We start from the raw sequence: 14,684 nt of genomic DNA, 5'->3' as shown, positions 1-14,684 counted from the left end.
TTGGCAACAAGCATGCCTTGAATAGTACGAAAAAGGGTTACATAGGACAGACAGGTTCCCAAATTAGATTTTTCTTTCTGGAAAAATTTTTTAGTTTTTCAAATTTCTGCTTGCATTTAACAGTGTTTGATCTTTTACAAATGGATTGCATTAATTGTATGTAAGTGTTTATTTTTTAATTTAAAAATCCTTTTTTTTTTTTCACATGCTATTTTCAATGAAACAAACCTTTTTACTAGTTTCTGTTCAAAATCCTGAATTCCACCCTTCATCATTGCCTCCATGATTTTCCCTATGACTGAAGTTAGACTGATTGGTCGGTAATTTCCCACTACACTCTTAGAACCACCCTTATGTATTGGAAGATACATTGGCACTTTTCCAATCTAACAGAATCTCTCCTGAGTCCAGTGATGCTCTCATAATTAGCTTCAATGGTTCAATACACTCATTTGCGGCCTCCCTTAAAATTATAGGGTATATGCCCTATAATTTTAAGGGAGGCAGCAGCCTTACTCACCTGTAGGCTCAAAAGTTTTTTTTTTTTTTTTTTTAATTAAATTTATTCCAACTTTTAGGCCTTCCTGCTCTAGAACTGTTATCCATCTCTCTCTCTCTCTAGCATCTACTATACTCCCTCTCGAGATTCACCACTCAGCATGTCATCTGCAAAGAGCAAGCTGTCTGGGCCATTGCTCTGAATGTGTCTGGTTAGTGTGTCCATTATGATAATGAACCGAAACGGGCTAAGGGCAGAAGCCCTGGTGTAGGCCAATGTTGATAGTGAAGGCATCACTAACTCCAGTTGCACTATATACTATAGTTCTACTATCGAGGTACATATTCTGGATAAACTTGACATAGTGTCTCAGGGACACTCCTCTTCCACAGATACTTCCAAATTGAAATATAAACATAAGTGTGAGTGGGACCAGTGGTCTTACATGTTTTTAGTGAATTGCTGTTCAAAAGCCCTGAAATGTTTCTTCAGAGGCTGAGAAAATGATCTATTTACAAAGTTAATGAGTAACTAGTGGGTAACCTTGAGCTAGAACCACAATTGTTTGATATGCAATTGAAATATATACATAAAACATGAGTGGGACCTGTCAGGTTCTTTCATGCTATTGCTCTGTGAAAAAACTTAAAAATATTACTTCAAAAACAACTTGAGTAAGGCTAGATTTATGTTTAAGAAGTTAGAAAAAGTTTCGGTAATTAATCTCGAACTAATAATTGACATGCAACCTTTACTCTCAAGGCACCTGACACTGGGTTAACATATATATATAATAAATGGTTAAGGAGGCATTTAGCATTAGCATTAGCATTATAAATAAATAAATAAATAAATTTTCTGTTTATACTCCGGGACGACCAAACGGTCAGAGGAGTTCACAAGATAGACAGAATACAAGAAACAGCACCGTATTCAGTAGTCACGGGCTTGAACCCCGGCCACTCAAGGCACGTGTACTTATGCACCCGCGCGCCTGAGAAAGCAAGCTTATTCAGCATCAGCCAAAAAAAAAAAAAAAAAAACACACACCACTCCCATTTCACCCCTCCGTTCGTTCGAAATACCATTTGATAAAGAAAATATGGATGAGGAAGAGTTATATGAAGTGAAGGTGGAATGGAAAGTTTATTGAAAGCAGTACATTTGCAGATGATATGGCATTGGTATCAGATTCTGAGGAAGGATTGCAAAATTTGATTAATAGGCTAAAGGAAAGTTTTCAATCAGAATAAATACCAAGAAGATTATAAGAGCAGGAAGAAAAAAGTCACAAATTAAATATGAGAGAGAATAGAACAAGTGAGCAAGTATAGGTATTTAGAAAGTAGTGGAAGAAGCAAAGAGTAGCAAAGAAATAAGAATAACAAAGGGTAAAAGCTTTTGAGAAGAAAACAAGAATATCACATGGGAGAATAGGAAAAGATTGGTATGATGTCTGGTGTGGAGTGTAGTACTCTGTGGAGCAGAGACATGGACATTGAGAACAGAAGATATTAGAAGATTGGAATGTTTTGATCTTATCTTCCAATTCCATTAACCCTTTTCTTCAAGCACTCAAATTTGTTAATCAAGATGCTAAAGTTCTGCTTATTTTCCACACTTTTCCTGGCACACACACAGGCATCTATTGTTGCATTATGTCCAGCTGTAATCAATGCAGCATATGCACAACACAGTGCAAGAAATAAAGCCTTGATTCACATGAGAACGTCCATCCTTTGGCAAATCGTCCCTGGGCCAAGGCATCCTCACTGCCCTGTGCCACATGCTATGCTGCTCTAGTCAGGTGCATAAAAAGTTTTTAACTAAAAACTTAAATGAAGTTTTTAGTTGAGCTTAAATTAAACCGTCACTACACCTCAGCACTATACTACCACCACCACAGTAATACTATAATATTAATTATACACGTACATAACTAACTAAAAAACTATTAAAATGTATATTTATCTTTAGTACTGTAGCCAAGTGGTCAGGAGCGGGAGTGCAGTACCACACACTCTTTGAATAAATCGGGGTTAAAGCCCCTGACTGCTGAATACGGTCAAACTGCCAACCCGCACTGGACCAGCATGGCAGATTATGGTCCATTTCCCTCAACATGAATTGTTGAGGAGGCTTCCATCCTGCAGTGGATTGATAACAGCTGCTGCTCACTTTTTTTTTTTTTTTTACTGTTCGGATATGGTGCAAAACTTTCTCATTTCTGCAGCCAAACGAAGCTCTTGAACTGTTAGACATTTTGAAATTCCCACCAGTATTACTGTTAACAAATTGTCTTAGACTGGATTATTTTAGCCCCTTTAAGCTGACATATGGTCTTGTACATACTATGTGATTCTTGCAATTCAAAGGGCTTTGCATGAACAGAATGAAGAGTTTTTTTTCATGAAAATCAGCAATTCTTACTCTATTTCACAAATAGTGCATTTTGTCTGTGCAAATGTGAAAATTTTAATTCTTGCTCTCACCATGAGAGCAAGAATTAATTAGATGTACATGCAGTCTACCACTGCATGTACGTCTTGTCAGGGGTGGACAGAGAGGGCATATGCTTCCCTTAACCAAAAATTCAAAATTAAAGAAAAAGAATGCAGGGGGTGTTCTGGAAAAAAAAAAAAACTCAAAAGCCTGGTCAGCATACCCCCCTTATGATGATCTCTGGACCTGGTCGCATGTCCCCCTTAGGATGATACCTTAGGTGGTAGATGACTTTCATCAACCGGTGAAATACCACCACTTTGCTTATTGGAGGCTTGAAGTGGTGAAACCCATGTTTAGTCTCTAGAGCAAAGTTTCCGGCATCCCCCTCCCCTTCTCCTTCAGCCCATGCATGGTGCTAAGTACTATAGGTTTTGATACCTTTCGTGTTTGGGGTTTTAATAAAAAAAAAAAAAAAAAAAAAAACCTGGATACATCACTGCATCTTGTATTTGTATTATTTTGCAGTACACCTCTGGTCTGTTAAAATAATAAATTAATATAACATTTTTTATGAAATTGTCTACGTTTTCTTTTTTGTTCTTTGTAGTTAATTTCTGTTAAGTGTCTACTCCCAATCCATTTCAGGCAAATGGGATAAAGCAGTTGTAGAGATCTAATGTATTTAGATTAAGTCCCTTAATAATCATGAGAGGTAAAATGCATTTCAATAAAAATATTTTACTGCAGTTATTTTCATCTTGAAGAAATTTCTTCACAAACAAAGAGATAAGAAGGAAGCATTAATTTAGCATCTTTAATCACTTTTGTAAGAAAAATATCTTAATTTTTATTTATTGCTCTTTCTTTAATTTGTCAGATGGTCAAAGCACTTTCAGAATTCTTTACTCTGTGAAATTAATATATATTTCTGAAATTATTATTGCATTTTACTTACAACTGACATGCAATAATTTTTTATATAGAATCTATGATGCAGGGAATCAAGAGTGTAAGCATTGTCATGAAGAATGCTTTGGAAAGTGCCTTGGACCAGTGAGTATAATTGCTTCTTTTTTTTTTTTTTTTTTTTGCTAAAGTTTTTTGTTTGTATTTTGGACCCTAATCCAAGATTTAAAAAAAAAAAAAAAAAAAACAATTATGAATGGTTACAGAGTTATGGGTGTTTAAATTTTTAAAAAATAGCTGTAGAGTTTTATGATAAAAAGTAAATAAGAATAAGCAGACACATACCTAGTAAAATATTTATTCATACTAGGTGTGTCCGCTTGTTCTTATTATTTTTATAATCTTTTTTTAGCATTGAAATTTACCTAGCCATACTTTTTTTTTTTTTTTTTTTTGTCAAATGTAAACAGTCATAGCTTCATAACCATTTCAAAGAATTTTAACCAGAATTTTAATCATATAAACATTAATTTTTTTTCTTGTTTTGTACCCTATTTAACCTGGAATTTTTTTCATATACATTCTTTTGAAACACCCTGTATAATGTGAACCTGTATTATGAATCTTTATTTCTAATGAATATTAATTTAGCACTTAATCTATACATACTACTTAACTTTTACTGTCCCTGATTAGAAATATTTAATAAAATTTCAGCCTTTTGTATCTCTTGGTATTTCTAAAAATGCCTCAGTTATGTATCAGCCTGTTTACAGAGAATACATAACACTTATGTAGTAAAGTACTCAATCTGAAAATCTTATAGGGTCCAAGTAACTGTACAAAGTGCCGCAATGCTCGAGATGGACCTTATTGTGTCAAAAAATGTCCCCAATCTAAGTATAATGATAAAGGAGAATGCATGCCATGTCATGAAAATTGTGTTGATGGGTAAGTATACTCTTTTGTTTTTACTTTTGATTTTTTTTTTTTTTTTTTTTTCATTTACAGTATTTTCTTTGTTATTTATGACTGAACATACAATAATATTTTCATAATATGCTGTTTTATTAATCAGCATGATAAAAAATATAGTAAAACAGAACTATTTATCATGATTTTGAAATGATGCAATCATAAAAGTAAAATTTTATTACATACTTGAATTATATTAAATAAAATTCATATATGCACTTCAAAGGCCTGCAGATTTCTAACTGTTGAAGATTATCTTGTTTGGCTCTGAGTTACTAATCATAGCTACCCCTGAAATAGTAGTAGTTGTGGAATGTGATGCAAGAAAGCAAAATGTATGAGCTTATGCAGCATCAGCCAAAAAAAAAAAAAATTCACACAACCATTCCCTCTAAATGTTTGTCCAGTTCCTCCTTAAATTTATTTAACTTATCAACTTGTTTGTTATGAAATTTGTTCCAGCAATTAATCACCCACTGGCTAAAGGCAAATTTCCGCACATCTATTCTACATCTGTCTTTCCTCAATTTGAATTTATGCCCCCTTAGGTTCGTAATCTGAACAAGTGGAAGAATCCCATCAGAATTCAGCGTGCTCAACCTATTCAAGGCCTTATATACACCCAATCAGATCACCTTGCAGATGCCTAGTCTCCAGCCACTGCAATTTGGAGAACTTAAGCCTCTCTTGCTAAGAGGATCCCTTCATTCCCCTCACCAATCTTGTTGCCCTTCTCTGTTCACGCTCAAGCAAATTTACATCCTTCCTAAAACGAGGCCTCCAGACCTGTATGCAGTACTCAAGGCATGGCCTGACCATCCTTATACAGAGGGACAGTCACTTCCTTTTTCCTGCTAGAAATATTCCTGTATATCATTGACAAAACCCCATGACCTGCCCTGGCAGCCTGTCTACATTAGAAATAGAAGAATTCTTTGTTGTATACTTATACACTTTATTTAACCCCAGGGGCTGACATCTGGTGAGTATGGGTTTGGCACACCCAGTGTCCTGAGCTGGATATCATCATCATTCTTCTCTTTTTTGGTGATTCCCTTCTACTTCTCTCTCTCTCTCTCTCTCTCTCTCTCTCTCTCAGGGTAATTCAGAAATTTTTTTTCGGCTGGTGCAGCATAAGCCTCAGGCTTCCTTGCACCATATGGCTAATAATAAAAATAAAAAAAATATTGTATAAAAATATTTATTATATTCACTGCCTTGCCAATTTATTAGAGGATCCTGTAATAAATTGATTGATATGCTGAGTCATGTGGCCAACAGACCTATAAGAAGAACTGCAGTGTTTCGGTGGAGTCATTAAAGGTGTAACATAGGAAAGGCAGGTGACATCAGTAGTCCTATGAAAGGCATGATCATAGGTGCATGTGCAATGAAAGCATTGTTATGGGCAGTAGCAGATTTTGCCTGTGCATTTATGTAGACAGTGGCTAGGATCTTTAATCAGTGCTTGCTTTTGAACAAAACAACAAGAAGAAAGTCTGGTTAGAAGATACTGCACAATGTGGACTGCATATATCTGGCTAGCTATGTATGTAAAACCCCAAAGGCAGTGTTGCAAACAACCAGAAAAACCTGAAATCACATTCCAGAACCCATTACACAAAGAACAAGATGCAGGGATCGCAAGGTAACAGTAATCTGTAAGTCTTGTGTATAAGTGGAATAGATGAATTTATTGGTAGTGTTATCAAGAAGGGCAGCAAAAAACAAAATTTGTTTGTCTGCATTAAAAATATATAATATATTCAGACAAATCATGATTCACATTGTTGAGAATTAATTGGTACATGAGGAAGAGGAGAAAGTCACAAAGCTCCCGAATAAATTCTGTCCTGTGAATGCTGGTGGTGTTCTTGTATGAGGATTGTATTCTTGGTGTATCGTGGCCCATTCTAGAGGACTGTATCACTCAGAGGGTATATCTACACATTTCTTGTGAAGTAGCTTAATCTTATAATACTGGTTTTTTTTTTACCTAGATCTGTTGACTTATTAAACGAGACAAAACATTCCCTAATTCATTTGTTTTTAAAATGAAAATTCCTCTCTTTCTTTACAACTGACTAGTTCACAACAATCTACCTTGCCTCCCTTATTTGAAGACCAGTGAAGACTGGTAGCTTTCGACAAACATTTTGCAACTGCAAAATGTTTTCTAAAAGCTGGATTCAAGTCATCCTTACAATGTGAAATGCAATGGCTGCCCTCTATACTTTAGAAAGTAATTTAGCCACAGAATCCTAAAAATGGAATGAAGGTTTTTCTTCATCAGATATGACCTTTGTAGTTGTAGCCAATTGATTAGACAGTAATTCTGAATTTAATATGCTTTTGTTGATAGCTAGTTGTGACAGAAATTGTGAATAACAATTTCAAGCCAAAGTGGATGCTAGTGGGTTTTTTTAAGCATTTTGTCTGTTTCTACTTTTAAAATAATAAGTCTTTCCATATTTTCAGGGACAAAATCCTTGTATATTGTCTTCTAAAAAAAATATCAGTTGTGTAAAAAAAAAAAAAAAAAATTAGAACATAAATGCAGAATTCCAAAGATAGTTTACTATTGCTATCATGGATAGAGTAATTTATAACTTTAATATGCTCTAAAAACAAGGTATAAAACACATTATAGTTAACTATCCAACTGCCATTTTCCTCTTCATAACACAAAATATACTTCACTGTCATATGTGAATTAGAAACTTATTTTTTAAACTACAGCAATGAAGATCTCAAACCCTTCCAAAGCAAAAGAAAATATCTACTCCACATTTCATGCTCAAAGCTTTGTCATTAACTCTTGTAAACAGCATGGGAGCTCATTGTCCTGGTCATTTGACTATCATATGATCAAATTCCATATTAAATACATATAAAATACTTGACAGAATTCCATCAAATACATAGTTTTCTTTATTTCAGATTTTATGGTTGTAATTTGGTTTTTGGACATGTAAATTTAATGTGAATTGAGTAGGGCAGTATCTATAAATTTCAAATAAATACCAGTAGAGAATCACTTTTTTTTTTTTTTTTTTTTTTTTCTAAATTTTATTAGCAGTTATTTATAGATGAAGTGAAAAGTTTTGACAGTTTCAGATGAAAACATTAAACTTGGGTTCAAAGTGCACCTTTTTAATTTAATGTTTCTCAAAAATAATTTATTAAAACAATAGTGATTTAATATTTTCTTACATCACAACACTCTCTCGTTTAGTTGCCTGGGTCCAGAGAATACAATTGGTGAAAACGGATGCAGGTCCTGTGATAAAGCTATTGTTAGTGCTCTTGATCCAAATGTAGTGGTAAGTAAAAGATGTAACAATTATCAATTATATATAGAAGCTTTTTTTTTTTTTTTCTTTTTTTTCCTTGAACAGCTTTCTGTTGTTTTTAGTATTGCTTGTTTAGCATTTAACTAATTAAAAATTAGAACAATTTAAAATTGTGGACCATACACTTTTTTATAATGAAATAAATATATATATTTAAAAAAATAAGTTTAAGTAACTTAAAACCCAAATTACCTGGCACCCCTGGAATGTACTTGTGGCACCCCGGTCGAAAACCACTGATATAATGCATTAACATCTAAGGCCACATTGCACTGTGTGTGTGTGTATTATATCTGTACAAGTGTGAGTTTAAGGGTTAATTTGCATGTTGCATGAGCTAAAAAACCTGGAATAACTCATGGGGGAACCCTGCTCCCTCCATCTGAGATTGGCTAACTACAGTCCCCTCCCCCACAACTGAAAAGCCCTTAAAGAATTCCTCCAGTCTACAAATGGTTTCAAAGCTGTTCAAATGTTTACAGTACTTAGAACATGAGTTATAGGATACAGCACCTCAGCAGTGAATTTTTGTAATTATTATTATTTGAGCACCGTTTGAAAGTTATTTACCTTTTACAGTTTGTAAACAGTTTCTGTGAGCAGCTAAATTCATCATTGTTAATATTTTGATCATCACTAGAAGAGGCTATGAAGAAATAAAAGATGTAAAGAGTAGTAATAACTTATTAATGACTTCTTAGAATGTGCATGTGTACTTAGGTTATATCAGACCTTCTGATTGACACATCAACCCCTCAAATGCTCAATACCTACCATTTTCTCCTTTCACAACTTGCTCCTCCTTGAAAGTCAGAATTCATTCTAAAGGTAACTAATATTAAATTTTTAGGTGTACACCTGGATTCTAAATTTATCTTTTCATTCTATTGCACCATGCCTTACTCCATCATTCTCACACAGAGCATTTCAAAGAATATGGTTAGGAACTGAAAACAATGAAAAAGGTTTATATAAATATGTCTGATTCTAACCAGTTATGAAGTTTATGGCTGAATTTTAAATAGTGGTAAAAATTAGTAAAAATAATAAAGAAGAAAACATAAACATTTAGGTTGTGAACCTCCATATTTATATTTATTATTTTTTACCATTGAAAACTCTATATCCTTTCTTTTTCACTAATATATATATATAACTGATATTAAATCAAAATTAATGCCAGTAGCATAGAAAGCTTAGTGTGTATATATATATATATATATATATATATATATATATATATATATATATATATATATAATAAATACCATTGAATTATATTAAACATAAATTAAATTATAATAAAGTGAATAAATAAATAGATAGTATATATTTCGGCTTCATATGGAGGAATTGCAAGTTGCTGCCTCTAATGAATGCTTGATTATTTATTCATTTTATTATAATTTAACTTTCGTCAACATTTAATATAGTTCGATATGCTAATTTAGCAACGCCTGTGTCGCCATCTATTTTCCTTTTTCTTCTATATAAGCTGATTGAGCTTACAGTATGTCAGTGGTGTGGCTCTGCTCTAGAGTCCTGTCTGTTCTATAGTTTATTTTTCGCTGCATAAGGACCACCGCCGTGCAAATCCTCTGCACTGGTGGATCGATCAGAGGAGGGAGGGTGAATTGGTACTTCAATCTTTTCACCATGGCGACGATTTGTATAGCGATTGAAATGCAGCGATTCCATGACCATTATTGGCCTCGTGGTCCTCTGTCAATATGGGGCATAATGGTCAGTCTATATTTATTTTGATTTATTTTGATTTTGTTATCGTTTGGTAGTTCCTTTAACCCTCTTTTGGTGATATTTCACGTCTTTCGGAACTGGTACCTCTCGGGGGGGGTACCGCTAAATTATTATATAATTGGCATTATCCTAAAATTTGTATAGTTTTTATTAATCGGATTTAAAACTCGAAATTATACAAGGGTTATCGGGCTACTATTATGTTTATCCTTTTTTTCGTTCGTTTGTTTATTTGGGTTATTTTTATGTTAATTTTCACTCTACAGTTTTTGCCATACTACTGGCTTATGTTTTATTTTATTAAATTAAAATATTGGATATATATATATATATATATATATATATATATATATATATAAAGCAATATATAAAAAAAAGGTAAAGAAAGAAAGTGAGGGAGACAGAGTGAAGATAACTAATAAAATATGCATAATAAGAAATATATAATTACAAAATTGATAAGGATGTTGCCACACAACACAAAACCAGCCTCTCATCAGATGGGGTTTTTTTTTTGGTCGTTGTTGGCGCAGCAGCTTCTGTGGCCATAATGCACCTTCCAAGGTTTTTGCAGTACTTTGATCCAAGCCCGAGGCGGGATTCAAACCCGCGACCTTTGGGTTGCTAGGCAGGCACTTTACCCACACGGCTAGCCCGGTCGGCCTCATCAGATGTGGCCATCCACATCTGATGAGAGGTTTTTGTCACCCTCACTTTTTATTTAACTTTTATATATATATATATCATTTTGTTGTCCATGCTCTGCTTAGGTTTAGCATTTGCTGCCTTTGACTGCACTAGACTACTTCCCATTTTTCTGCCTTCTTGTTTCCATTTTCCTACCTTCTTATTTCCACCTTGTTATTCTATTCAGTGTGTGTGTGTGAGAGAGATCTAGCACACACACACACATGTTGTTTTGTGGTTCAATATACTTCCTGGTGGCCTCTCTCAGTGGGTATATGCCATCAACTCCAGGAGCCTTACTTTCCTTTATGCTTAAGTTTTTCTAATAAACAGTTGTCTGTAATTTTGAAATCACTAATTTCATATGACTCAGCCTCACTTGCAGAGGAGCAGTGCATTGGATGGTGGATGCCTAAAATGGACTGTCTGAATTGCTTTTCCACCTGCAACATGTGAATGGACAGGTGCAGGTGTGACATACTCACCATAAGCCTCTTCAATCCCATTACATGAAGGGAGGTTATATAGGATGGTAGAAATAGCATTAATGGTCTTGGGCATGTTTGGATGGGAGATTCCCCTCTCACCTAACTGTCAGTGTCTCACTGGAGACTGACATTTCTGAACAGGCCCATTTCTGACTGTATGTACACATTTATGATGAAAGACTTCCTGGACTACTAAGGCATCTTTCAACAAGGTGCAATGCTGCAACAGTATTGGACTGATTCAATAAACTTTCCAGAAAGTTCTCATTCTCCCATAGCCACCAAACTTGCCTGATCTCAGTGCAAGATGTTACACCTGGATTCAGTAACTATCAAATACCCAGAAACTGTGGAATGGATTGAGGCCAATGCATTTATCATACCTGCACACATCCTCCAGCACTTCTTGAAATCTGTGCTGCAATATATCCAGGCAGTGTTGTGGTGCAACCAGGTACTCAGGTACTCCAATTTCCCTTATACTATAATGCAAAGCTATCTCAGCATACAACACATACACTATTTTAATCAATAAATAATATGTTATTAATATATTGTTTCTATTATTAGTAGTAATCATATATTGATAATATCACTACATATTGAATAATATTTAAATAATTAATTTTTTCCCCCTAGGAACAATGTTTAAAGGCTGATGATTTATGTCCTGAGAGTTTTTATCTTGAATACATTGGGCCACAAGAAGAAGGAATACTGAAATCATTGACTGGAAAATCAGTTAGTATATTTTAATTTTGTGCACTTAGTAATTAAGATCAAATCAATAAGACAATTTTCATATCTTGTAAATAGCATGAAAGCATTTAATGCATTATAATATATAATATAATACATAATGTTATAATACATTAATCATGTGTGCTTAAAATTTATTATTGTTAGGTCTGTCGTAAATGCCATCAGCGATGTAAGCACTGCCTTGCATATAGTATCCATGTTTCAGTGTGCGAGTGTCTTCATTACAGCTTAGGAGAACAGTGTGAAGATAGTTGTCCCAGAGACCACTATGCCGATAGTACTAATCATAAATGTGTGAAGTGTGCCGATGAATGTAGAGGATGCAGAGGGCCCCTCACTATTGACTGTATTGCTTGCAGAAACTTCAGAGTGTATGACGCTACAAATAAAACAGTTGTGAGTATCTTGAGTATCATTTCTTCTAGTTTTTAAACTAAGTACAGTCCATTCCGGTTATTTGGGACACATCAGGACTAGTGCATTTTGGCCCGATTAAGCGGCTGCTCCAATTATCCGAAGTTTCATGTAAATAGTTAAAAATACAATGTACACCCCCTTACAATTGGTTCACTGTACAATCAAATCACGTTATGACGAACTCACCATAGTAAAGTACTGTTCACTATACGATGTGTAGTAAGCGCCGGTCATTGTGATCACATTTGTGAATTGAATTTAATTCTATTAAACAGCAATTCTAATTAGAGAAAATAGGAGGAATATTATCCACAGGCTATAAAAGTAAATATATATTAAGCACACATTTGCCCTTTATTACCTTACCAATTAAAAAATTAAATGATACGTGAAAATCGGAAGACTATAAGTGATAATCAGAATAATTAATACATACTGTAATATGGACATACTAACTAGTTGACATTTCTGTTCACTGACTTTGTGGGTGGAGGTTAAAATTTAAAACAGTAAAAAGATAAGCAATCAATAACAAAGAACACGGCACACACAAATTGCAAGTAACACAATACGCGCAAGTGAGAACGGAGTAACGAGTTACAAAGCTTTAAAAATAGGAATGAAGAGAAGATCTGAAAATTAATTTTTTTATATGATTGAAGATTTCATGGAAGTGTAAACACATTTCACCATAATAACCCACAGAATTCCAGCTGTCGGTATTATCGCAAATTCAATAAGATCGAGTTTACTGTCCGTTTATGATAGATTTTACTAACAGAAAAGCCCAATAAACAGGTGACTGCTAATTGTTTTATGGTTGTGACCTCCAGAATTTCGACTGAACCACGTGGTACCGTCGGAGACAATCATAGGATAATCTCCAGTGCTGCGGTCTCCTGACCCAATTAAACGGCATGCTGTCCCAATTAAGCGAAGTAAACCTTGGCTATTTTCTCGATTGGGTTCTGTTTTTTAAGATTTGCCCCAAATAAACGGCTGCCCCGATTAACCAGTGGCCCAAATAACCAGAATCCACTGTATATGTATTTAAGTTATTAAAGTTGTTCAGTGTTATTTCCTAAAAGCAAACTTCAGAATTCTCTGAAGAATTTTGCACTTTTTCTTAAATTATAGTAGACTGAATTTTCCTGAAAGTTATTCTGTAACTTTATTGCTTTTATGTACAGTAATAACCTGCTAAAAACTGCCATATTGAAAGCCAGTTTGATTATATTTAGCTCTTTTGTGAATTCAAATGCACAGTTGGGGTTGAATGATGCATAATACATTGCTACAATGAGCAGCACATTCCAAATGAGAACCAGTCTAAGCCTTTTTCAATTGAACGTTCATGTGTACAGCTTACTTAATTTACTTAAATTGTGCCAAGTCACAAAGTTCTCCTCTCTATGAATGCATCCCAAGTGTGCTATGGATTTATTTTATTTTATTAGTATATTCATTACTTTTAATTGCCTTTGTTTTGTAGATATTGTTTATTTTATCATTATAAATATGTCCAGATATTAAATTATATTTTATTATTTATTTATACCAGTTTATATTGCTTTTGCTTTATCCAGCAAGTTGGCTCTTACAAGCTTTTATACTAAGATTCCTGACACTAAGGCTTTTTTACTAATATGTGTCAAAAGTACTGCTCAAATTTAAATAGATATCAGAATTAATTATTGAATCTGTAATTGGTTGTAAGTTATAACATGATCTGATCCTGTATTATGACCATAATTTTCCTTGCTGCAGAGGTCAAACTTACAGGCCTGCAGCTATGTTTCACCTTTTGAATCTCCTTTATGAGTTGGAGAATGTTTGCACAAATATTTTCAGGCTGTAGGGATTGCAAAACTAAAAAATTTCTAGCTATAATAATTGATTCTCAATTATAGCTAGAGGTTCAGTTTTTTTTTTTTTTTTTTTTTTTACAGCTTCCTCTAATATAATTGAATAGATTCTGTTAGCCACTGCTACCTTATTCATTTTTGACTCTGATAATTTCACTTCGAGTCTCTTTTCAGTGCCCCATATAAAATTATATTTAACTTCCAGTCAGTATTTGACAGGCCATTAGCAAATTCTAATTGGGAGTCAGAATGGAGACTCATTCTCATCACAGAATTCTGCTGGCCCTGAAAGCTGAAGCTGATATGCAACAGTCTGAGTAAAAAAAAAAAAAAAAAAAAAACTTTAATGTCCTTTTCCAGAGAAGGGAAGGGGAGGGAGGGATAATGAAGTCATAGGGTGACAGCTTAGGACCGTAAGGCTGGTGGTTGCATTGTAAAAAAGCAACATATGCCATACATTAGGCTGCCTGGTTGCTTTGTATTATTGTTTTCATAACTACTCCAGTTTTACTGTAGTGATGGACAATGA

General features: G+C 34.1%; 1 protein-coding gene across 1 annotated transcript in view; it reads left to right on the top strand.

The window, feature by feature from the left end:
• LOC150086583 (epidermal growth factor receptor-like) overlaps positions 1-14,684 on the top strand; it is a 296,301-nt gene that overhangs the window by 220,706 nt on the left and 60,911 nt on the right. Inside the window, exons 12-16 of the mRNA XM_090371468.1 lie at positions 3,928-3,997; positions 4,677-4,801; positions 8,061-8,148; positions 11,751-11,852; positions 12,018-12,269. Coding sequence (XP_090227594.1) covers positions 3,928-3,997; positions 4,677-4,801; positions 8,061-8,148; positions 11,751-11,852; positions 12,018-12,269 — 637 coding nt within the window. The remainder of the gene's footprint in view (positions 1-3,927; positions 3,998-4,676; positions 4,802-8,060; positions 8,149-11,750; positions 11,853-12,017; positions 12,270-14,684) is intronic.

Source organism: Mastigoproctus giganteus, chromosome 4 (genome assembly GCF_048544385.1).
Source record: "Mastigoproctus giganteus isolate SK-2022 chromosome 4, ASM4854438v1, whole genome shotgun sequence".
NCBI classification, from domain to species: domain Eukaryota; kingdom Metazoa; phylum Arthropoda; class Arachnida; order Uropygi; family Thelyphonidae; genus Mastigoproctus; species Mastigoproctus giganteus.
Note: the sequence above shows the minus strand (reverse complement) of the source record. Positions and strands in the feature narration are given on the sequence as shown.